General features: G+C 41.0%; 1 protein-coding gene across 5 annotated transcripts in view; it reads right to left on the bottom strand.

Moving 5' to 3' along the window:
• SCUBE3 (signal peptide, CUB domain and EGF like domain containing 3) overlaps window positions 1-25747 on the bottom strand; it is a 127606-nt gene that overhangs the window by 26122 nt on the left and 75737 nt on the right. For 3 of the 5 annotated variants that reach the window (XM_056844024.1, XM_056844026.1, XM_056844029.1), the window contains 2 exons: window positions 22549-22596; window positions 3419-3535 (listed from right to left, as the gene is read on the bottom strand). In XM_056844024.1, coding sequence (XP_056700002.1) covers window positions 3419-3535; window positions 22549-22596 — 165 coding nt within the window. The remainder of the gene's footprint in view (window positions 1-3418; window positions 3536-22548; window positions 22597-25747) is intronic. The other 2 variants (XM_056844027.1, XM_056844028.1) reach the window with 1 other exon arrangement.

The raw sequence follows: 25747 nt of genomic DNA, 5'->3' as shown, positions 1-25747 counted from the left end.
AACTAGGACCGGACTATACTCCTGAGACTGAACCAGTCCAATTATGGTATCTAAATCATGGCAGATGCAATTAATTTTATTAGCAAAATGCATTGCAAAGGAATTACAGTGGGCTTGTATGTTTTCTGGGTCAGCATCCTCTGAGGCTTGAGATAAATGCCCCTGGAAAAGTTCCACTGGATAGCATTGCATAGCACAACGATGGCAGAAGAGTGAGCTTTTGCTGCCGTCACAGCCACAGAGTAGGCATGATAATGTTCTCTCACCTGTGTTCAGTCTCATTCGCTTCAAGTTTTCCTGCACTTGCACTCCAACCATCTGCCCAAATGTTTCCTCATCCAAAGCTCTTCAGTAAACCAACAGATATTGAGTAATGAAGGTGTTAGGTTGGGTATGTGTAGGCTTACTTCTGTGTTTAATATGCAAACTGAACCTTTTTGGAGATTTTTTTTCTCATTAAAAAAACCATGGAAGTGGTATGCTCATATGGGCACACAGCACACATGCACATGCACACAACAGAATAATTTAAAAAGAAAAATCCACTTACGTAAAGAATGCTATATAGAATGGGCATGGATAATTTAAATTATAACAACCGGGCAGGGGGGCTGATTTTAGCCTCCCATCCAACCTTCTCTTTGTGTAAACAAGAACTAGTAAGTAGTCACAAAATGTCATGGGATGGGTATTATAAGTCCTAATGTCTTCACAGCACCAGAAAAGTCAGTAATTATGGAGTGAGTGACAGTAACCATGCAATATTAGCTTTTAGGACTTATTCAGAAAGTGAATAACACTTGAGCAAACATTTAGGAAGAAAACAGACTTCCTCGTGTTTCCCTATATGCTGAGTTGATTATCTGTATATGCCTGTTTTGATGTGTAATTTAGTGGTGCCCAATTTTATGGCAGGCAAACCTCAAAAGGTGATATGAAGTTGTTTATAGGAAGAAGCTATATATTGCAGCTCATCACACTTAGAGTGTAATTCTTCTTCCTCAGAGGTAACTGAGCATAATGTTTTCTCAGTAATATTGTCTGAACTAACAAAAGGAGCTTAGACTCTCAAAAGCTTATACCTCCAAAATCTTGTTGGTCTCTAAGTTGCTACTAGACTCAAATCATTGTCTGATCTGATATTGGTCACACACACAGTGTGCAGGCTTCCTACAGCAAATCTTCTAAAGCAGCAGCACCTTGACTAAGATGAGCAGAAAGCCACCAGATGTTGAGACCAGAGGGGTGTGAAGGCAGCAGTGATTTAGACATTTTTGCCTCAGGTAGCAAAAAGCTAAAGCCAGCCCTGGACAACCGTGATCACAGCCATTAGTGTCTGGATGAGGTGGCTAAGCATGGGAGGGGGTGAGGGAGAAAGCTAAAACTAGTCCTGGGCTGGATGAGGTGGCTAAGTGGCTTTCAAATAACAAGAGGAGGGACTGCAAAGAAGAAATAAATTGGCAGAGGAAATAGTGTTCAGATAACAGTAGTTTTGAAAATAAATGTGAACATTTTTTTTAAAAACCTCACAACTTAGCAGTTTTGCAAAAGCAAACATAAACCCCCCCAACATAATTCCCTAAATTCTCAAAAAGCTCCAACTACCTGTTAAAGGATATTTTTACTTACAAGCCAAAAAATTTACTGCTAGGAAATGGTCTGTAAAATAGAATGAACCAAGGCTGATAAATCCCAGAAAAAGAGTTCAGGCAGACCTCATCCAAGGCTACTCCCTTGTCTCTCCCCCACCCCATCAGTTCTAGCATGAACTATGAAGCTGGAGCTTTTACTGTTATTATTATTGTTATTGTGAGTGAAGTGAACTAGCAGTAAAACAGCTCCAAACTGTAATAAAATCCCAGACACAGGGGATATGGCTCTGGGTTATTATGCTTTCCTGGAACTCTAGCATCTTAGAGGCGGTGAGCTCTGAAAAATAATAATGAAGCAAATGGGGTCTGGAATCAGTAAGGCGGTTAAACAGCTTTCAGCAGAAGGGCTTTTTCCTTTTAACTAAGGTCATGTTCCCTGGAGCTGCCAGAGACAGAACACAGATGCCCTCCATTTGTGGAGTCTCACCTTTTTCTCTGCGAGCCTTTCCAGATGATAAAAAAAAAAAACAGGCTGCACGCTTCTCTTACAGAAAAACTCATGCTAGTGCAGATCCAACGCCAACAGCGTGATATCCTGTGTGTAATGGTGGAGGGGGGGGGGAATTTTGTTATTTAACATTTACTGAATTTTCTTCTTGATTGCCTCTTAAAACAAGTATTTTTTTGGGGGGATGTGTGCTGTATCTGTGAAAGGGACAACCCTTCAAAGAATAAATAAAATAAAAAGCAAGCAGTCCATGAAGGACAGGGCACCATTGTAATGGGAAAGGGCAGCCTTGCTGGAAATTATTCCTTTTTTTAAAAAGGTGCATCTTAACATCAGAGTGTTGTTCAACCTCTAACAGTGCAATCCTAAGCAGAGTCCATCTAAATCCACTGAAGTAAACTGTTACTGTAAAATAACAAAACAAAAGCAAAAAAAGCCCTCCAGTTTTAAAATGCATAGTCATATTAAAGAGTTGTGTTGTTTGATATCAGTTGATACCATGGCACTATCCAACAGATGTCCATGACATGTCTATAATCATATTTCATCACACATTCCCTTGCAATGGATATAGCAGCTGGGGAAAAGGGGTAGGAATAGCATTTTCCAAGTAACAAAACACTGCAGTATGTGCACAAGGTAAAATATCAAATCCCTGAACAAGAAATTGCATCAATTTCAGTGTTCAGCCATGAACCCCACTGGGTATGTGAAAAGACAGCTCCTTTTCACATACTTATATACAGAGATATACCACTAGTTTTGCAAACCTTCCTTGCAAAATGCAAAAGGATAGTGTCATTGATTTGGTGATACTGGGTGGATTAACGGTACTAGGGTGAAAGTTTTAAGTTTAGCCACAGAACAGGGATAAAGCCTTACAAATATTGGGATAGTAACCTACTCAGTTACAGGGCCAACTGGAAACCCACATTGTCCAAAGGTGCCCATAACTTTATCCCACTCTGTTTGGTGTCTCCAGTAGTTCACACTACTAGTAGCGATTGCTGAATGACCAATTTGGACAGTGCTCTTTGCAGGGTAAGAGACAATAATCTTGCCTCGTGAAAAATAGTTTATTTACTCTACTATATATTGCAATAAGAAACAATCCAAGAAAGAGTTTAAACAAGTTATCTGCTGTGATGCACTGATTAATTCAGGGCCAGGATAAGAATGTAAGGATCTCACCCTCTCATAGTAGAGCATTCTATTTTATCTGCAAGGAAAGTTCAGCTGCTTCCTTGTAACTTAAGCATTGCTCCACATTCACATGGAAAGCACTCCCTTGCTGGATAAACATTAGATTGCCATTTACCTTTACATGTTTTCCTGTCAGGTTGGAGCATGAATCCCATTGGGCAGCTGCAGTGCACACCGGTCGCTGCATCATGGCATTTACTGTCACAGCCTCCATTGTTGACAGCACAAGTCTCTACAAGAAGATAGAGGGATAATTAAGAAAACTCGTAAAACATGCATAAATTCATAGCCAGCAAGTTTGTGAAGACCATCCAAATGGGAATATGGAATATATACAAATAAAAACTCTGTAATCTGACCTAAGGGTGTTTAGTTGGAGATATATTTAAAATACAAAGATTTTTTTGGAACCAGTAAAACATTTTTCAAATTTGCAAGTATTTGGCTCAGAAAGCAAAAGTAGCATACCAGTGGGACTCTAATCTACATCACTTAACTGACAGTTCAAATACTCGTAGGCTAAAGTTTGAATTCAACTTTAAAGAATTTCAAAGATAAGAATTTCAAAAAGTTCATGAAAGTAGTAACCAGCTAATACTCAACCCTGAAAAAGTATGTCTAACTATCTGCAGTCCTTTTGGCCAGGCACCTGATTGGCACGGCCTCTATAGGGTTAAATCACACCTGTCTGCATTACTCAGGTTTGATCATGTTAAAGTGGACCTTCTCCAGATACAACAACTCAATCCTCCTAATCAGGTGCAAAGGGTCCTTCTCACCTTTGCTTCAACTAGAATACCTTCCCTGATTCATAGATGGAAAAAAAGATTTAGGAGCAGAGGAGTTTTTCCTGTGAGGGTCTTTACGAATACAATTACTAACCCTCTGATTGTTAAGCTTCCGGCACCGACCAATACCATTCTTGATTCCATGGAGGAGGAATGGATAGGAGCTGACACCCCCCAAAGGATGGGAACCGACAACCCCCAAAATGATTTAATATCTTGGGATACGCAGCCAATTTTGGAAAGCGGGCTGACCATGCATAATCAGCATTACATGGCTGAAAATACTACCAAACTGAAGGCTGTGCCCGATGCTGGAATTCAGAAGGAGGCCGAGGACAGCACAACCTCACAAAACCTTCAATTAGTATCTACCCCTCCTGAATTATTGTCGGAAGTTGATAACATGGAAGAGTGTATTCAGGAGACTTTTGTTGACCTATCCAATCAAGATCAACAATGGATTATGGATAGACTGGACTGCCTGAAGGAGGAATTAGCAAAACAAAGATCACAAAAACGGTCATTTACCTCACGGCCACAAGAAACAATGGACACGAAGTGGGACTCCCTTTCAAGAGCGGGATCAGTGCAGTCCTCAAGAGGCCATAATGTGGGAACGATAGAGATGCACCCAGCCCTATCACCGAATAGTGATGCTGAGATAAATAATCTGCAATGCCCCAATAATGGCTGTTTTTGTTCAGAACACAACAGGGCCCTAAATACAATATCTGAACTAGACTGACTAAATTTTAATACTAAAAAAGGGTGTAGAATTCAGGGTCATGTTTGTCACTTTATATCTTGGAACATTGCTGGCTGGGGAAGCAAAAGCAGGGATCCTGACTTGCTAAACTTTTTGAAGGGTTTTGATATTATTTTTTTACAGGAGACCTGGTCTCTTACTAATATTTCTTATTATGGCTTTACTTCATATGCCCTCCCAGCTCATAAAACTAATATCAAGGGCCGCCCTAAAGCAGGCCTGTGTTGTTTGGTTAAAAACTCCTGTAAATTTAAAGTTAGGCAACTAGATACTTGTCCCCCTTTCGCTCAGGCATTTCTCTTACCCACCAAGGAACTGTCAATTATATTAGTTAATATTTATATTCCCCCTTTTATTGACAGTACTGCATCCTCATCAGTTTGGAACACAATAAATGCCTATCTGAACAAACTTTTAGATTCAAGACCTGAAGCTGCCCTTTTACTTGCCAGGGATTTTAACGCCAGGTTGGGCCATAATAACATGCAGTTAATTAATTTTATGAAATGGGATGCTGAAGATTTCATACCATTCCCATTTTTAGCCCCTAGGTCATCAAAAGACTCTGTTATAAATCAGACTGGTCATCATTTGGTGGAACTTTGTGTGAATTTTAATCTATGTATACTGAATGGTTCTTTACAATATGATCCCTTTGGCCAGTACACTTATATCTCCCCGCGCGGTTGTAGTGTTGTTGATTTTGCAGTCCATTCAGCTGACCTAAGTGATCACATTGTCAATTATGTAGTTGGCAATCGATCAGAAAGTGATCATCTACCCTTGCTCCTGACTTTTAAGACTAGTTGTGAACCTGCCAAGCCCTTTTTGTCGAACCAGGATCAGGATCACAATGTCAGCAAGTATAAGAGGATTAAATGGTCTCCATCTACTGCGACCCAAATTCAGCAATGGATACATAGTGATACTGGGCAGCTGTTAATTAATGAACTACTAAATGCTGAAACCCCAATGGTGGCATTGTCAATATATAACAATATTGTTGACAGACTTGGTGACTTTGCTCAACCAATTAGTCATAGGTCCTCTAAATGCCTAAATAGCCCCTGGTTTGATGTTGAATGCCTTGCTGCAAAGAAAGAGCTTCGCCATCTGTTTAAGTTGATGCGTTCAGGCCTGTTACCTTGGGTCCCTTCAGTGTACTGTGAAAAGAGAAAGGGGTACCAAATTTTGCTAGCCGGAAAAAAACATGCTTTTGCTATGGAGAAATGGTCGCAGTTATTCCAAGCATTTAATAGTAAAAATAGCAAAGCTTTCTGGTCGCTAATTTCAGGACTTAATTATTCGGTTGGCGCCAACTCTGCAAGTTTAATTCATGCTCAGGCATGGTTTTTGTACTATTCTAATGTTTTTAATGTGAAGTCCCGAGAGGTTTCTATCAGAGAATCTTTTATAGCCCCTGATGTACCAGAATGGCCTCCTGTCACCTGTGACGAGATGAGAGAACATATTATTAGCTTAAAATTGGGCAAAGCCCCGGGACCCGATGGTATTCTTGCAGAGCTCCTAAGGAGTAATTCCGATTGGTGGGCCCCGCCACTCGGACACCTCTTCACGCTTATAGACAAATTTGGTGTCCTCCCAGATTCGTGGCTGAATTCTATCATAATACCATTGTTTAAGAAAGGTGATCCCAGTAAACCAGAAAATTACAGACCAATTAGTCTTTTGTCTATTATAGGAAAGCTCTATGCCAAGCATCTCCTCAAGAAATTATCTGAATGGATGGCCCTTCATAATCTCCCAGGGAAAGAGCAAATTGGATTTTTACCTAACCATTCTACAACAGATCATTGCACAGTTCTTGCATTTTTGAGAAAAATATCTTAAGTTCCCTAGAGGAAAGTTATATGTTGCTTTTATCGACCTTCAAAGAGCGTTTGACACAGTCGATAGACAGATTTTATGGGAGAAACTATGCCATATGGGCCTTGACCAACGCCTTTTGTTTTTATTACGTAACCTCCATACATCCAATACCTGTCAAGTTAGATCCGATGAGGGGAGCCTTTTAACCCAAAAAATCCCGGTGACAAAGGGCATAAAGCAAGGCTGTGTACTGGCACCATCCTTATTTAATTTATTTATTTCAGATCTCCCTGCTTTTTTAGCTAATACTGATGGTCATGCACCTAAGCTAAGCTCTGAGAAAGTCCCTATTCTGTTATATGCGGATGACGCAGCAGTCCTATCCCTTTCAAAGATGGGTCTTAAACGTTTATTAGCTTCTTTTATCCTATTCTGTAAACGGAATTCTCTATCTATTAATTTTGATAAGACCAAGATCCTGATCTTTTCTAAGACTTGGAAGCAATCAGTTTGGAAAATTGAGGGAAGAGAAATCGAACAAGTGAAAACGTTCAAATATTTGGGGGTCTCTTTTCATTATAATTTAAAATGGATTGCACACCGTAATCAGTCCCTAACCTTGGCCAAAAATAAGATGGCTGCAATAACTCGTTTTTACTATAAGAAGGGTAACCATTTTGTTCTGGCCGCCTTACAGATTTTCCAAGCCACTGTGATTCCGCAACTTTTGTATGGAATCCCAGTTTGGATCCAGGGTTTTAATAAAGAAGTGGAGCGTCTCAGGGCAGTTTTTTTGAGACGCATCCTTGGCGTCACAAACTCTGTTTGTTATTTCTCTCTGTGCGCTGAGCTGGGACTGCACACGATAGAATCTGGTGCTTGGATCACTACTATCAAATACTGGTTACGCTCTCATTTTCGATCCCCCCCAAGTAGTTTATTGGCAGTTTTACATACTGACTCAACTGTTTCTAGATGGTCTCGGCTTATCTTAAATAGGATCAGATCACTCGGGATTGATCTTGATTCCTTGTCCAATTCCAGTGAATTATATATTTTTAGGTCAATCCAAAAAAGGATATGGGACAGTGATTCCCAAATAATAAAAGCCGGTGCTGAAGGTATCTGCTCCCCTCGTTTTTTAGGCCTTTCTTATCAAACAAACTCTATGGCCCAGTATTTTTTTAACTTAACTATACCCTCTCACCGTAGAGCATTTTTGATGGCCAGATTTAATATATTCCCTTCAGCTGTTGTTAGTGGTAGATACAAGGGAATACCACGCGAAGCAAGATATTGTAGGTGTCAATGCAAAGAACCTGACACAATACAACATATTCTCTTGTACTGCCCACTTTTCACACAGCTTCGATGCAGCTTAATTAGCTCCCTTCCTCAATTTACTATTGCAATGACTACTGGAAACATAGGCCATTTATTGGATGACAAAAGCTTCGAAGTTACCACTCAAGTAGCCGAGTTCCTGGCCAAGGTCCTAAAGGAGGGAGAAAGAAGGAGGGGAACCCTCATTTAATTGTTTATTATAATATTTACTGATGAACTGTGTATTTATTCTTTTTTAGATCCATATCTAGCTGCTTTACATGTTTGTTTTGTTACTATTAATGCCAATAAAGGTTCTGTTTTCTGTTTTCTTCAAAAAGTTCAAATTTGGAAAACGGTTATTTTGATAAATTGAACTGTATAAGAATTTCAAAGTTTACTGAATCCAAACTTGAATATTCACATTAGGTAAATCTGTTCTCTTCAAAAATCCAGGTTTGCAGAGGACAATATGCAGTTTTATCTAGAATATTAAGTCTTGGTCTATCTAAACAAACAAAACCATACATCATTAATAATTATAATTTCTACACGAATAGCCTATGAGGATTAATAGGATCAACAAAATCAAAGACAAATTGCTTTGATTTAACTAAAGATACAACCCCCCTGCTGTTAGCAGAAATTATTTGCAAGGCCCATCTATACCTTGAAATAAGTTTCACTCAATACAGTGGAATTTACTGGCAAGTAAATATGGATAACATCTTTGTTTTTACTGCTTGCCTGGATTTTACCAAGGGAGATTCAGGAAGATGAATAAAAGGACGCAAACAGTGATTTTCCCCCAGCATTATACATGGTGGTTTGAATAGCAGCTAACAATTCCTGCTGTGAAACCACATGCAGTAGTAGGTAAGCATAAATCTTTTACTGTGAACAGATCCAACATAAATGTTCTACTATCAGTGCTACTGCTATTTATTTTTAAAACTCTTAATGTGATATTAGAGAGATCAAAACATTGCATAGCTATCTAAAATTTGAAAATACAAATGCTATCATATTAAAAATATTTTTCATGCTGGCAACCACCCTTTCTTCAAGGAGGTCAGAGTCCCATTCAGTCGTCGTTAACACGCCTGTGAGGCAGGTTAAGGCGAAAGATGGTGAGGGGGCTAGGTGAGAATGAGCAGAGAAGAAGCAATAGGTGAGAAAGGGGTGCCTAACCTTTCCCCTGACTGCTGGCTTCCCCTCTGCAAATTAGGGATGTAAATTTCATTTAGTAAAGCAGCCTTCTAAACTATCAATCATGTTATGGTTTAAAAGTTTAAAAATTAACAAGCTCACAATCTATCCATCCCACACATATATCCCTACATATTATCAGCTCTGCTACTGATTTTTGTAAAAGAAAAATTAACATGTTAACATGGTCTGCTGTCAGTCTTGTGCATAGAAATAGAAAGGCCTGCATTGTGTAACAAGTGTTCCTCAGGTAGAGAAGATCCTGAAATGCATAGGTAACCCCCCCCCCCCACTACTTTATCAAGCTTTGGAAAAACATTTGGAACAATATATAGAAGGTAAATGAATCCTTATCGTTTAAACATTTAATGTACATCTCTGCTGAAATGTTACCAATCATAGTAAGTTTTAAAATTCTTTCCCCACAGCTGGGATCCAAAACAAGTGAACACGTATGGAAAGGGCAAAGAGAGGGGAGAATTGGCAGACATGGGAAGGGTAAAAGACTCATCCCACCTGCTCATTAATCCTCCCCTGTAAGTGTCCATCCTGTCCTTGCATTCCCATTATCCCAGTCAATGTGTGGCTGAAGGGCTGAGACGAGGGGCTTGTCCTACTATCGTCTGCATATGGGACAGCAAATGCCTATGAAGGTGCCTTTCCTGAGACTGTAACAACACGTGAACATAACAGACCTATTTATTAAACCGAGATCTGCTTACAGTGTACATGTGCATGTATGTGTAGGCCTGTAAGGCGGAGCTGTTCTGCCAGGCATATAGGTAGGGTTGCCAACTCTGGGTTGGGAAATACCTGGTGATTTTTGGGGTGGAGCCAGAGGAGGGTGGGGTTTGGGAGGGAAGGGACTTCCATGCCATAGAGTACAATTGCCAAAGCGACCATTTTCTCCAGGTGAACTGATCTCTATCGGCTGGAAATCAGTTGTAATAACAGGAGATCTCCAGCTAATACCTGGAGTTTGGCAACCCTACATATAGTTGAGGGCAGTGACAATATATGGCAGATCTATCAACTGGCCTGGATCTTGTGAACCCTTCCCCACACACACATTATGCGCTATTAGATCATCCAGCCCGGTTAGCCAGTGTGTGTTTACTCCCAGTGTCTGAGCTGTATTTAGGCCAGGAGTACTATTAGAACCTGCGCACCATTGCTTTTTTAAGCGCCATCTATTGTGCTGTTTTTATTTAGTTTTAATCCATGTATTTTAGTGTATTTTAAATTGTTGTTACCCGCCCTGAGCCCTGCTATGCAGAGGGAGAGTTGGCTATAAATAGAAGTCTGTATAAACAAACAAACAAACAAAGGGTGATTCAGTTTTAACAGCAAACATGATTGCACAAATAAGGGGAACTACATTCTCTCTGCTACTCCTGATTATCTCCGCACAGCTCTTCCTCCACAAGCTCCTCTCTCCGTCAAACTCACTTCCGGTATGTGAGAACACTGAAATGAAAGGTGCCTCAAAAGAGTTAAGCTGCAAAAAGGAGGGGGGTTAGCAGCTTCTCCTTTTTGTATGTCATTAAGGAAAACGGGATTAAACAATTGGTCTACCATCAGAATGTGCAGCTTGAGTTGGAGGTTTCAGTCTGGAAAAGAACCTAAAATACAGATTCCCCGTTTTCCTTTTTATAATCCTTTCGTATCACTGTGTACCTTCCACACACCCCACTCTAAACAATTCCTCTATTAATTATTATTATTGAAGACACATAAGGCAATAAAAGAACAAATGACCTAAAGATGAGAGCTCAACACAGACCTGGACGTATTTCTTTCTTCCAAAGCCCTATGCGTACACAAAGGAAACCTTCATCTGATGCCATGAGACACACAGCCATCTCCCACTGTGGCAACAGGGAAGCCCAGTTTAGAGTCCCAGGCAAAAAGAAAGAAGTACCTCTTGCCATAAGAACAAGTACATTGAATCCAAAATTATAATATAATGAGAAAAGGTTATTCGTGGGGTTTAAAATATTATTTTGACCCTCCAGCTGATCGGCCTGAGCAGGAAACCTGCACTGAAAAGGATGGATGCAGATTTTTATGAGCTCAGCTAAATTCAGAATATTAAGAAAGCTCTACTGAAAGTAGCACTAAAGTTTCAAAAAGGAGAGTGCCTACCGTATTCACCCTATCCATCCGTTTGTTTCAAAGAATTACATTTTGCCAGCCAATTACATTACCAAGACAGCACACAGGACCACTGTCAGAGAGTGTACGTGAACAACAAGATAAAGAGAAGCATAATCCACCTGTCTATGTGAAGCAACATCTCTGTGGAGACTAAGCAAGATTTTTTATTACTTGATTTCTTCTGATCATCTCGGACAAGGCTTGAACTAGGTTTTGGTATCTGGGTAAAATACCCTCTACTGAACTTCAACTAAGCATGCTGCCCCAGCATGCGTACACACACACATGTTCTCCTGGAAGTGGCTGTGGAGTGTGTGACTCTTTCACACTCTTTTAAGCCCCCCCCCCCGAAGAAATTCCAGGAGTACCTTGTAATCAATTATGCATCCCCAGCAAAAACGTGGAGCTTTTGAACCAGTGGGGGAGTGGTCACCGAGGACGGCGTTGTTACGTGGCTTGCCACCCCCTCTTTTGATTTTTTTTTGTTCACGCATGCGCACTAGCGATAAATTGTGATTGCTACCAAAAAACCACTTATGTTGGTGCACACATGAGTCTGAAAATGCTGCTTTATAATTGGCTGTATTATATTTTTTTTTAAGTCACCAGCCCCCCACCAGGATTTTTTTTTCTTTTGAGCTGAACTGAGTAGCCATTTTACAACCAAAGCAGAGAAGGACACATGTAAGGAGAGGGTGGAAAATCAGCTCGGCTCTGTTCCATCTGGCCAAAGACTGAAACTGTGAAACTGAGCAAATAAGCAGCCTCATAGTAGTCCAGCATTCTCTTGATAGCGCACTAGCAACAAAAGAAAAAAGAAAAGAAGACTTTTATGCCTATAAGAGGACGCGCGGAGGGCAGCAAATCAGCCCAGCTTTGTTCCATCCAGTGGAGGACTGAAACTGACCACTCACTGTGAAACTGACCAAATAAGCAGCCTCACAGTATTCCAGCATTCTCTCACTAGTGTACTTGCAAATGGCTTTGAGGAAAGGGGTTGGATGAGGGCAGGGGAAGATGAGTGGGAGGGAGAAGTGAGAATGTGGGCATGGAAACACAAACTCGAAGTCAAAGCTATGCACTGGAGTAGCAATTGAAGTAACGTTGACTCAGGCGTTAACCTCACGGTAAAACAGCATCCTGTAAATGTGGGTAAAATGCGGGAGGAGAGCAAAGTGACTTCTGAAAGTCCGGGGAAAAATGTGCATAATGAAAACGAAGCCCCAAAGAGGTCGTGTGTGTGTGTGTGAACTCAATGGAAACGACCCATGCATAAAAAGCCAAAGTCTGCTTACAAGGAAAGAAAATTCCTACTACTGGGTACCTTGGTTTACTTCAGGCCAGCTCTCAAATATTCAACTACTAGAGTTAAAGAGCAATCCTAAGCAGGTTTACTGTGAATCCTACTCAGGTCTATCAAATGGGGCTTACTTTCAGACAAGTTTCTTAGGATTGCATTGTAAAGGTACTAGATTAGCATGACTGGGTGCCAGCTAGGTGTAGTGATTAGAGTGCTGGACAAGAATCTGAAAGACCCAGGTTCAAATCCCCACTCTCCCAAAATGGGTGACCTTCAGCCAGTTGCACACACTTAGCCTAGCCTACCTCACAAGGTGGTGGTTGTGAGAATAAAATGGACAAGAGAACAATGCTTTGAGTCCCTATTTGGGAGAAAGGCAGGGTATAAATGAAATAAATAACCTAAGCTGAAGAAACAAAGTTATATAATTTTCATTTTATAGGTCTGGTTTGCTTTTAGATGGAGCAGGCTCCAGTTCCTGCCTTCACAGCATTTTACATTCATTAAAAGCCCTAAACAGTTGTGAAGCTAATTTCCTGAATATTAATATTAATTAAAAAGTTATTTAATTTCTAAACAGTGTTCCTAGAACCAAGCACAAAAAATGAAGATGGCACATGGTTTGTTACCAGGCAAATAGCCTGTTTCAAAGATAAAAAGAGCTCACATTCAGGGTATTAGTTACTCAAGTCCTTATTTTAGGGGAATATGTCATGCCTTATTCTAGTACAAGGAAGTTCATGCAAAACATTGCGGGTGGCCCTCATTAAAGAGCACTGCAGCTTCACAGAAAACTTCATATTGTGTCCTTGTTTTAAAATTCTGAACTAGCAATCTGCATTCCCAGGCAACCTGCATATTCCTCTCCTTGGAAAATCTGTTCCACTTCAATTCAGCACTGTCACAACCAGCTATGCAAGAATATTAAGTTAGGAGTAAAAAAGCACGCTTTTGGTAATAGGGTAATAATCACACCCAACACCATATTTAAGTCAGCAACACCTCCTGTCCAGCATACTTTTCCTTCATGCCCCCAAATCTTGCTCATTACTTGTGACAACTTGGTTGATCCTAATCAAAAACACACATGAAATTTACACTTTAGGGTTTGTTTTGTGCTTTTTCCTCCCCTAACAGACTAACAATCTTTGTCTACAACAGTCAGAACTTATTTTATGAATGGGAAGCAAGGCCTGGAGCTTTCCATTCACTTTTTAAACTCTACTTCCCAAATAGGGCACCTATGACAGCATTTGCAACCAGCATTTTAATCAGTTTCAATAGATGTGCTATTTCTGCTACTCATTTAATTTTTTTGCCATTGACTTCAATATGATATGAATTGCATTTTAAATTAGTATCACTGGCATGCTGGGCATTCTCCCAAATACAAAAATTAAACAACTTTTAAAGAAACTTTTCACTTAATTAAATCTTTCCTTTTAAAAAATTCACTACTGAACTTGCTTCTGTCTCGCCAGCTCCTTTCTCCTATCCTATGTAACAAACCATGTCCACTAGCTGTTATTGGGGGGGGGGGGGAATCCTAACAATTACACTTCTGAGAGATTTTATTACTTGAACATTGCTCTAAACAGAAGTTTCCCACAAATCCACCCCTTGTGCCAAATTCAGAGAACACATTCTGATATCATTAGCACACTGTTAACTTTTCCCCCTCTATAAATCCTAAAAGAAGATCCAAAGGACTTTAATTAGAATCACCAAAAATTTCATGTTGGTTTTAGTCTGAGAACTGTAAGAGCTTACATTCCATAGTAATTAAGTGCTTTCTTTTCTTTATTTAAAATGGGGTGGATCCAGACTAAAGTTTCCACTAACAGAAGGGAAAATGTAATTTCTGCCAATTTCCCCTTCCCACTGCAGACCCCCAGACCCTTATGCCATTCCTGAGGGTCTTTCTCCCCTTGGAACAGCATTTCAGGGAGATCAATGGACTGGAGGGGGGAGGCAGGAAAAGTTCGGTTCCACTGACAGAATGACCTTCAAATTTCTTTGAAACCAACTCCATATTTTTAACCCATTTTTCTCCTATTCAACAGGACCCTATGCAACTTACATTAAATTTAAAAAACAAACACAATGTCACATCAAATATACAAACAGATAAAGATAAAAGAAGCAAGCCATGGACTACTGAAGGCATGGTGAAAGGGGTCTGCTTCAGAGAGCCTCTGAAAAATTTTCAGGGTTGGAGTTTTCCTAATATCCTATTCCACAGCACAGCCATGATAAAAGTGGGAGCTTATGCAAAGACAATTCTTCTCATTGATCTAAGTGGGGGAGCTACTAACATCCCTTGTCTGACGATCAACACTCTCTTGTGGGCACATTATAATACATGCACGCATAAATAATGATAATAGTAACAAGTCTTCTTCTAAGTAGAGTCTAACTTTCTGTTTGCTTTTTGACCACTGGATGGGGAAAACCCTACTCTGATGCTTTCAGTAATAACTCTACAATCACCATTACTTAGGGAATGTCTGGAGCCATTCTTGCCTCAGAATGTGCCTTCAGCACATAGAATTTTGTTTGCACATAAACATCCTATGGAGCTTTGGTCTTGTAGTAAAGAACTAAAAACTTTTCTGAACTGAAGTACTAATGGCATATTTCAGTATATTATGTACAGCTATTATGCAATTAACATTACGCAACTTGATATGCAATAATAATGGCTATATGATCTAGGGTGTTAAAATGTTGTCAAGGCATTTTATTTTGCATTCACTGTCCTTGTAGTTTCAAGGGATTCTTCTGCAAATCTTTACCATCTGCCTTAGATTTAATTGCCTTGAGTAATTTTGTATTGTTTGCATATGTTATCCATTCACATTAATGAATATCTTATGTAGCAGATTAAGAAGCAGCATATCCTCTGGACACCCTATTAACCTCTCTCTGTTTGGAAATGAATTAATGATCCACATAGAACAGGAAAACACGTCAAACAAACACAGCCAGCAACTGTATTCATTAAGAGGAGAGACATCTGATGAATCAGACATCTGACAAAGTAGACTGTTGCCTACAAAAGCTTACATCACACCAATCCAGTCAGATTCGAAGGTGAAACAGAACTTCGACTTCTTGGTGCTATAGTCTAGCACAACTACTTTTCTGAAATAATGAGGCACAGTGTGAAACTGTTTCTATTGTTCTGTGGTGATATTAAAATTGGGTGGTTGAGGGGAGTGTGGTTCCCAGGCCTAAGGGAATAAACATGACTCACAGAACCACAAAAGGGCATCCACGAGCCCTGGCTGAGTCAGAGGATGGGGGAAAGCAAGGCTGCAATCACCCTAATTCACCTACAAACAAAAAGAGCCTTGTGTGTTAAAACAGCATTCTAGACATTATGCCTCTGTGCCATAGGAACCAAGCAATCAGTAATTATGGCCTAGTTCTCCACTGTGGTGGTAAACCTGTGTTTGGCCTTTACCACTTCAAATTTCAAGTGAGAGCTCACATGATTAGATGCTTCCCTACAGGAGACTGGTGGGGGGACAAACAGAAGTCTTGCCCAGACATAGAAAATTAGCAGATCAGGGAGGAATGTGCAACAGAATCTTTCCCCTGATATGCGGTTGTCCATGCTCAGGGTTTGAGTGGTGGTGCTATATGGAGAGGTACTGCTGCACTTGGAAGTGGTACAGCCAGACACAGGTTTACCGCTTCAGTGAGGCCAAATCAGACAAGATAGATAATATAATTCATAATGAATGTTTTTATTATAATGGTTTTATAATGTAATTTTATCACGTATCTTTTAAATAGTTGGCTGCCTTGGTGGCACTTGTAAAGGTGGAAAGGCAGGATATACATTTTGGAAATAAATAAAATAATAAATAAGACACTGGAAGAGCTCACAGGGCACTCTGTGTGGTAAGTGGTTACAGTGTCATGCTAGGATCTGGGAAACCCAGATTCAAATCCCCTCTCTGCCAAGAAGCTTGCTAGGTTACCGTGGGGGAGTCTCTCTCAGTCTACTCCACCTCATAGGGTTGTTGTGAGGACAAAATGGAAAATGGGGAAACAATTCTGAGTTCCTTGGAGGAAGGGTGCGATAAAAATGTACTAAATAAATAAAATCAGATCTCCTCAATGTTTTCTAAATGGAAATAGCAGCTGTCTGGGCCCCCAATTCAGAAGTAAATCCCATTAATTATGGTCCAAATTGTAAACGTTATTTGAAGATCAGCTGAAGTGACTACTGTAATCAATACATGAGTAGTCCATTTACTACTGAGAAGCGCCAGCTTCCAGAATGGAATATGGGAAGTGTTTTAACAGCATACAGCAATTCCACAGAATCTATCAGGCACCTTCAAACTGAAAACAAAAGGGTTTCTAAAGCTTGAACGCCACTCAGGATAAGAACATAAGAACATAAGAAAGGCCCTGCTGGATCAGACCAAGGGCCATCAAGTCCAGCAGTCTGTTCACACAGTGGCCAACCAGGTGCCTCTAGGAAGCCCCCAAACAAGACAACTGCAGCAGCACCATCCTGCCTGTGTCCCACCGCACCCAATATAATAAGCATGCTCCTCTGATCCTGGAGATAATAGGTATGCAGCATGACTAGTACCCATTCTAACTAACAGCCATAAATACCCCTCTTCTCCATGAATATATCCACTCCCCTCTTAAAGCCCTCCAAGCTGGCAGCCATCACCACATCCTGGGGCAGGGAGTTCCACAATTTAACTATGCATTGTATGAAAAAATACTTCCTTTTATCTGTTTTGAATCTCTCACCCTCCAGCTTTAGCAGATGACCCCGTGTTCTAGTATTATGGGAGAGGGAGAAAAACTTTTCCCTGTCCACTCTCTCCAAACCATGCATAATTTTATAGACCTCTATCATGTCTCCCCTCAGCCGCCTTCTTTCCAAGCTAAACAGCCCTAAGCGTCTTAACCGCTCTCCACAGGACAGTTGCTCTAGTCCCCTAATCATTTTGGTTGCTCTTTTCTGCACCTTCTCAAACTCTGTAATATCCTTTTTTAGTTGTGGTGACCAGAACTGTACACAGTATTCCAAGTGTGGTCTCACCGTAGATTTGTACAAGGGCAGTATGATATCAGCAGTTTTATTCTCTATTCCTCGTCTAATTATGGCCGGCATGAAATTTGCCTTTTTTACAGCAGCCGCACACTGGGTTGACATCTTCATTGAGCTATCCACTACCACCCCAAGATCCCTTTCTTGGTCTGTTGCTGCCAGCACAGATCCCATCAGTGTATATGTGAAGTTGGGATTTTTTGTCCCAATATGCATCACTTTACACTTACTCACATTGAATCTCATTTGCCATTTTAATGCCCATTCTTCCAGTATGCAGAGATCCTTCTGGAGCTCTTCACAGTCCGATTTTGTTTTAACCACCCTAAATAATTTGGTGTCATCTACAAACTTGGCTACTTCACTGTTTAACCCCAACTCCATAAATACTGGGGCCACCAGAGACAGACGAGCAATGCAGGTTGACAAGTAAGCCTTATCTATGCAGAACTGTGAGGCTGCCATTTCAGACAGCAAATTCCATCCCCATGCCTGAGTGTCGTTAAAAATTTATAGAGAGCTACAGTCCAAAGCAGGTCTGTGAATGCCATGTTTACTTTTTTGTCCAGGTGCAAACTACAAATTACTATACTTCCCTGAGCTATTGAGTCCCTGATCTATGTTTGCCTTCACAGCCATCCATTAAATGCTATGCCTCAAATATCTTATGATTAGGGGAGGGGCTGTGGCTCAGTTTGTAGAGCATCTGCCTGGCATGCAGAAGGTCCCAGGCTCCATTCCCGGCATCTCCAGTTAAAGGGACTAGGTAAGTAAGTGATGTGAAAGACCTCTACCTGAGACCCTGGAGAGCCGCTGCCAGTCTGAGTAGACAATACTGACTGATTCAGTATAAGGCAGCACCATGTGTTCAGTTTTCAAGGGTAGTAAGTGTAGAGGTTAAACTGAAGAAACCTGGGTCCAAACAGCCCTTCAGTATCCTATCTGCAAAATGGCAACACTAGGGTGTGTGAGAGACAAGGAAGGCAAGAGTTTTATTCCCAGACCCACAGCAGAAATAATATGCAAAATGAAACTACTGATGTCTTGAAAACTAAGAACATTTAAATGACGCAGAGTATTCCAAATTGTTTTCCCTCTGGCAATACACCACAGTGCCCTCTGTCAATTTAACAGGCTGTTTCTTGATAGTGAACATATTTTGCCATATTCCTGCCACCTTCACTCTGATTTTATATCCATACATTTCCCTAGCAAGATCTGTAATGCTTTCCTTTCTCATGCTCAGTGCTATGGCAAAGTTTCATTACAAACTATGTCTTGGATCCTGTGATTTCATTCCATTAAAACCCAGCGGAGCTGTCCTCCAGTCAAAGGAGCTTTCCACTAGCAGTAGAGGCTGTTTACATCTTCATAAAGTTCCTTCCAATGGAGGAAATCTCTGCCATCAGCCAATCTGAGTTAGGGAGATAATGAAACGAAACATATCCTCACTTTTTTTGGTATGCAGATTTCCCACCCACCCCTCCAAGTAGCTTTACAGCTGGGCTCCAGATTTTGTTGTGTTTTTTGATCCGAACAGACACAGAAAGACAGACAGATATCGGGATTTCATGACAGGTCCAAGGTGCCCCATAAACACATTCATTATGTAAGTGGTTGCTGTATTAGTACCATTATGCCAAATAAACGTGCATCTCCCCAACCCAGGGGAAGAAATGCAGAGTCCCTGCTTCAATTAAAACAGGTAGTTATCTAAATAGAGCAGCAGGAGAACAAATCTCTTGCAATACCAAAGAAAGCTGAGCAGTCAGCAATGTAAGTATGAGACCAGGAACTGGAAATTAAGGTCTTTTATGCATGGCTGTTTCACTCGCCGTCACCCCTCTGGCAACTTGGGGTCTTTGTTTGGATTCTGAATGCCGTTTTCCACTGTCAGAGGTCACCTCACTCTCCCCCTGTGTTTCCTCGCGTTTTCAAATTTGAGATAAAACATGTCCCTCAAAACACAGGGAAACGCAGGGGGAGAGCGAGGTGACCTCTGACGGTCAGAAACAGCATGCATAATCCAAACAAAGACCCGAAGTCATTGGAGGGGTGACGGTGAGTGAAACAGCCTAAAGACCTAACGCTCAGTAGAAACAGCAGCATTTACTTCATATCAAGCATAAGGAAAACCTGAATGAGAGACAAGCTGTAAAGAACACAAGCACTAGTAATCATAAATAGCAATGACAAGAAGGGATCCCTCAGGGACTTCCCTTCATTTCTCCCTGTATCACCTTCCCCTCACTATTTCCTCTTTCTCTCCTCCTGGAAGCGCCCATATCATCTCTTCTTTCTTTGCTTCCTTCCCACTCACCAACCAAACTTTATTTTATTTGCCCCCCTCAGTCTTCAGCTTTATTTTTTAATATTACTTCATTATAACCCCCCTTTCTCCCCAATGCAGACTTAAAGTGGCTTATATCATTATCTTCCATTTTATCCTCACAACAGCCTTGTAAGGTAGAGTAGGCCATAAGAGAACGCCCGGCTGAAGGTCGCCTAGAAAGCTGCATGGCAGAGTAGGGGTCTGAACCTGGGTCTTCCAGACTAGAGTCTGACACTCTAACCACTACACCACAGTGGCTCTCCGCTTTCCCTCCTTTCCTCCCCTGGCATCCTCTCCATGGGAAAAGACCAGCCAAGTTACAAAAGTCATGTGGTAGGAAGTCACTCAGGTGAGTTGTGTGGTGGCACTGCCAGGCTTGGGCGTTGCATACGTTCAGCTGCCGCTGGGCCCAGGCATATTGTGTGGCATCAAGTCATAGCCACCACCACACCTGGGTAAGCTGTGCAAACTGCAAGGTAGCAAGTTGCCTGGTGGATACTGCTGGGCCTGGCCTCCTTGAGTCTTCCCCTCCAGGACAGGAAGGAGGGGAGCTGGGTAGAATGGGAGGCCAAAATAGCCCTGGAAAGAGACCTGTGCCTTCCCCTGCCTTTTACTGACAGGAACCAAGGTTTGAAGGCTGGCAATACTGTTGTGGTTGCCTAGAAACCCCTGAAATGGTCACTGAGATCTCAGATTGCATTCATTTCTTAAAGGTTCAGGTGCTGTTTCTATTATGGGGGAGTTAACCCCCTTTTTTATTACTGCATATTTTTTGGCAAACCTGGGGCCTTTCTTAGATTGGTAGAAAGATCTGTCTAGTCCATTCATGACTCCAGTCTCTGAATGTAAGTATTCATAGATGGGGTCAGAGTGATAATTAGATATATTGATGTAATATGTGGGTGTGAACTGTACATATTTGACGCAAAACAGACAGCAGAGATGATGAAATGTGGACAAATTATCCATAAAAAACATTGTCCAGAAACAGTCCTTAGAGAAAAAAATGCTACATATCCAAAGAAAGAAAGGTGACTCATCTATCACCAATCGTGGCACTACCCCATTTCAAACAGTTTTGCCTGACTGTAAAGAAAACAGTCCTTGACAATGCAATCGTAAGCACAGTTGCAGCCTTCTAACTCCACTGACTTCAATGGACTTAGAAAGGTGTAACTCTGCTTAGGATTGCACTGTTAGTCTCTGCTGTCTTTCACATCTGGGAATGACAAATGAAGAGTCCTTTTGCCTTATTCCAATTTCTGCTTCAAATTCATTCCAGTGCTTGACTCCAAGTCCCCCCATCAGTTTCCCCATTGCAAAAACGAGACAGCACATCAGAAAGCAGCTTTTTGGCAGAACTTCTTTCAGTTTTGCCTTTCTTCTCTAAACTGCATGAGTATCCTCATGAAAGAACAGAGGAATGATGCACTTCAATTAGCCCTTTGCCTCGGCTTCAGGGCCACACACAGTGATGTAAATTCCCACCAAGCACCAACTCAACAGTGGCAGGAAAGGACTAGAAGAAGACAGCCCCAGAAGATCTCCCACAGTTGGTCAATTTTACCTGCAGCCTTCCTTAGGCTTTAACATGGAAGCTACGTCCACAGTGACTACAAGCACCAGAGTTCAGTTCCCCATCTTATCTACAAGGTCAGGTAACACTTTTTTTTTCCAGTTAGTCTCTACTCTTCATTAAATAGGTCACAGCCCATAACTGTTGCAGTATATGGTGGCAATTAGAAAGAGAAGATTATTTCCCAAATGGATCTAGGACGTGCAAGCTCTGTGTTTTGTACTGCCACGAATTCTTGATGTAGTCTTAAACAAGTCACCGAACCTCTGTTGTCCTGGTTTTCCATGGCCATAATAATGCCATAGCCTTGCAGGGGCCATGACACTTCAAAAGGCCTCACAGAGACAAACTTCTGGATAACTCCTGAATGGAATGAATAGCCTGGGCAACATCTTTAGAAATTCTACAATACAGAAGAAATGACAGAGCAGACACTGCCCCTTTCCCCCTGCAACTGGTGATTATCGTTTCTAGCAAAAGAACACACTGTTAGCACAAGCAAAGCAAGCAGCCACTTGAAGCCCCATATTTCATATATGTACTGTTCCTCATGGGAAAACCCTGATTGCTTGCATGAATCTTTCTTCACTTGGCAGGCAGCTCCCAGACTACACACTCACTGCTTATACTTGGGACCATGCAGATGACAAGGGCAGGCTTATAAATGTGGGGGCTGGAAATGGTCTGGGGACAGGTTAGATAGTTAGTAAACACCAGTGCCCCTTTTAATGACCCTTCTGCCCCATTCTCTATGATGCAAAGTGAGGCATGCAGTTAGTACAACAGCTCAGGCCCCTATGCCCAGTTGTTATATTCCAAAATATAAAATGCAGCTACAATTAAAACCCCTCATAGAGATAGAGAACAAAAATATTTACCATTAGAAAACGTCTGGGGGGTAACGTGCTGCTGGAGGTGCCTCTCCCCTGTTTAACATTATAAAAAAGTGGTTTAGAAACAGTATCCAGTAAGGAGTTTGGCTTAAAAAAAATAGATGTAAATATTCCCAATGCACAGATGTACAAATATTTAATGATTCCCTCCCCTCTCCCATCATAAATCTGGCTAAAAGCAAACCACCCAATGGCAAGGCTACAGACTGTCCGTTATAATGGTGTCTTCCCGTTTTATCAGCCATACAATCTCTCTCTAACCATTATCTTTGATTTGGCCCTACTAGAATACCGACTAGTGGGATTTTCAGGAGGCACAAGGGGACAGTCAACAGAGAGAAACTGAACCATATTGTACCTGTCTTTTCCCCTGCCATGATTAATAGAAGTTTGGAGGAGCCAATCTATATTGGGAATATATCCATGTGGAGAAGGGCTACCCTCCCCCCTGCCCGGCACCATGATCCTGATCCAAATTGGGGTCCTTAAAATGGGAGATCCAATCATCGATTTCCCACGTGTAATCTTATTGTTCTCTTACATACAATATTTAAGCTTAAGTATTTATTCAAATGAAAGACTAGGGGATTTTCCGCATTCTCTTTTTCCTCATCTCCAAGTTCCTATTTTGTTGGATTTTTTAAATGTTCCGCATGTGCTTTGCTCCCTCTAGTGGTCAATTTGATATTACACCTGATTTTATCAAGAGTAAAAAGCTGCTGCTTAAATCAGCAGGTAAATAAACTAGATTTAATCTTCTGCTATATCGAATGGGCCACTAGAGGGAGTAAAACATGTGGAGAACTTAAAAAAAAAAACCCACTGAAGAATCAGGAACTTCAAAATGAGGAAAAAGAGAAATTGGAAAATGCCTAGGATTTTTTCACAGGTATGTCATCAAAAATGTGAGGTTGTCTTACATTTGCATACAAGATACAGTTATGTTGAATAATAATTTTGGGGGATGTTTAACATCTTTAAGGGTGTCATCTTATAATCAGGGTCATCTTCCATTTGAGTAATTACAGTACATACTCATGTTGGTGTAGATGCACTTACAGAAAAAACCCTGTTTATCTCAGTATCTCAAAAGATGCAAAGGTGAACTACATTTGGGTCATATATATAAAACAAGTTTAACTGTTCGGAACAGCAGAGAAAAAGGCACTGTAAAACCTCAGCTAAAGTAAAAGGAATCACCAATCAGTGTCTTTTTAAGGAGCAATCAGAATACACTGTATAGTAACCTAAAGCCCCAGAGGATCCCTTATTTGGGAACATTTTGCCTGGAAATCTGCAGTTAATAAACTACTCTAGCAGAATATACATGACATACTTAAATGGTTAAATTCATGTTTATGAATTTAATATAGACAAGCTTAGCTAGCCTCTGTGAGGTTCTTCATTTCCCAAGTAAATTCTTTTCCCAAGTAAGCTTAACTAGAATTAAACTGGGGGCCTTCTTATCTATTTTCCAGGGAAGATATGAATTCTTCCAAGCCTGTTTCTAGTGCTTTACTGAACACATGAGCATGCATCTTCTCTCTGAAGCATATGCTCCAGATATCTGGGTTGATGCCTAGGAACACTGACTCACAGATAGCAATGATATGACATACAGTCGATAAACATTTTTATTACACTCCTACACCGCCTTTTCCCAACCAAGGTCGAGCTCAAGGCGGCTCAAGATGTGTGTATATATTCAAGAGGTTTTTTTTATCAACTATTTTGCTAAGCGATTGTTAGTGCCAAATCTCAAAACCCTTTTAAAACTTTGCTGTATAAAAAATAATTTGCTGATTTGGGACCAAATCAATGCTGTAAAAACTAAAGAAAGATGCTGTGCAGTTCTGGCAGGCTTATGATTATGAAGTATAACCAACAGTGCAATCCTATGCAAAGTTACTCCCGTCAAAACCCATTTATCTCTATCAGTTTAGACTGGAATAACTCTACACAGAATTAGACTGGCCCAAGCAAGACTGACAAGGAACTGGAAGGAAATAAAGTGCAGCGGTACCTTGAATTAGCCTAAGAGTAGTAAATAAAAGATTTAGTATTAATTTTGGTTGCCAGATATGAACAGTATGTGATCTAGATGTGTCATCAGAAATTGTGTTAATGAGGTCCAAAGCACATTTTATCTATTTTTTTAAAAAACACCATGGGACCCTGATTCTGATCAGGACCAAGGCACAGGAAAGAAGATGGGTTAAGTCTTCTCCCAGTGTCATTTTCCCAATCCGTACTGGCCCCACAGAGCTGCTGTTTGCTCAACTGAAGCAAAAATACAGGTCCTGATGAGGAATTGTATGTTACTTCAATGAGATAAACAGGCTCGGTGTGACTATTCCAGGTCAGGAAAATGGTACAGAAGGGAAGGCTTAAAACCCTCCTCCACACCACAATCACGATCGAATTGGGGCCCTAAGTGTCTGATTTTTAAAAGGAAAAGATACAAAACAACTCATTAATAGAATTCTGAATAGCACCATGAACATGATTAAGGGCTACGGATCCACTCGTTCTGTCTTGAATATATGGCCTATTCTAGAATCATCACCATATAAACCCGCGCAGCCTTCCAGTACTGTTCCCTCAGAAAAAAGGACCCAGAGAAGCAAGGTTCATAACTGCAAAGGGTGGACAGATTTATCGAACCATTTGCCATTTCTGGGACATCCTGGGATTGACCTGTGTAAAAGCCTTGCACTTGCAAAGAACACAGAGAAAAAGCTAACTGGACAAGCTTATCCCAAAAGCTCACTAGCTGGCAACACAAGAGAGAAGGCATCCAAGCACACATATGGGACAAATTATCCCAAAGGGAGCAAGGGAGAGTCATAGCGTCTGAGTGCTGGCTCGTGAGACCTAATGAGAACCAAATCTCAGAGACAAGCAAGAACATGCCGGGGTGGGGGAGTGGGGACACACATAGAACCTCACAGTGGTCGAGAGAAGAAATGGGTGGTGATGCTCACTACCCATTCATCTTTTCTGGGTGGGACTGAACCCTTCCTTGTCATCATCTCTTCCTGCAAAGAAGTACCTCACCCATCACATGAAGTTGGTTGATAATGAGTCAGACCATTGGTCTATCAAGGTCAGTATTGTCCATTCTGACTGGCAGAAGTTCTCCAGAGGTCCTTCACATCAACTACTACCTGACCCTTTTAACTGG

This window comes from Euleptes europaea, chromosome 2 (assembly GCF_029931775.1).
Source record: "Euleptes europaea isolate rEulEur1 chromosome 2, rEulEur1.hap1, whole genome shotgun sequence".
Taxonomy (NCBI): domain Eukaryota; kingdom Metazoa; phylum Chordata; class Lepidosauria; order Squamata; family Sphaerodactylidae; genus Euleptes; species Euleptes europaea.
Note: the sequence above shows the minus strand (reverse complement) of the source record. Positions and strands in the feature narration are given on the sequence as shown.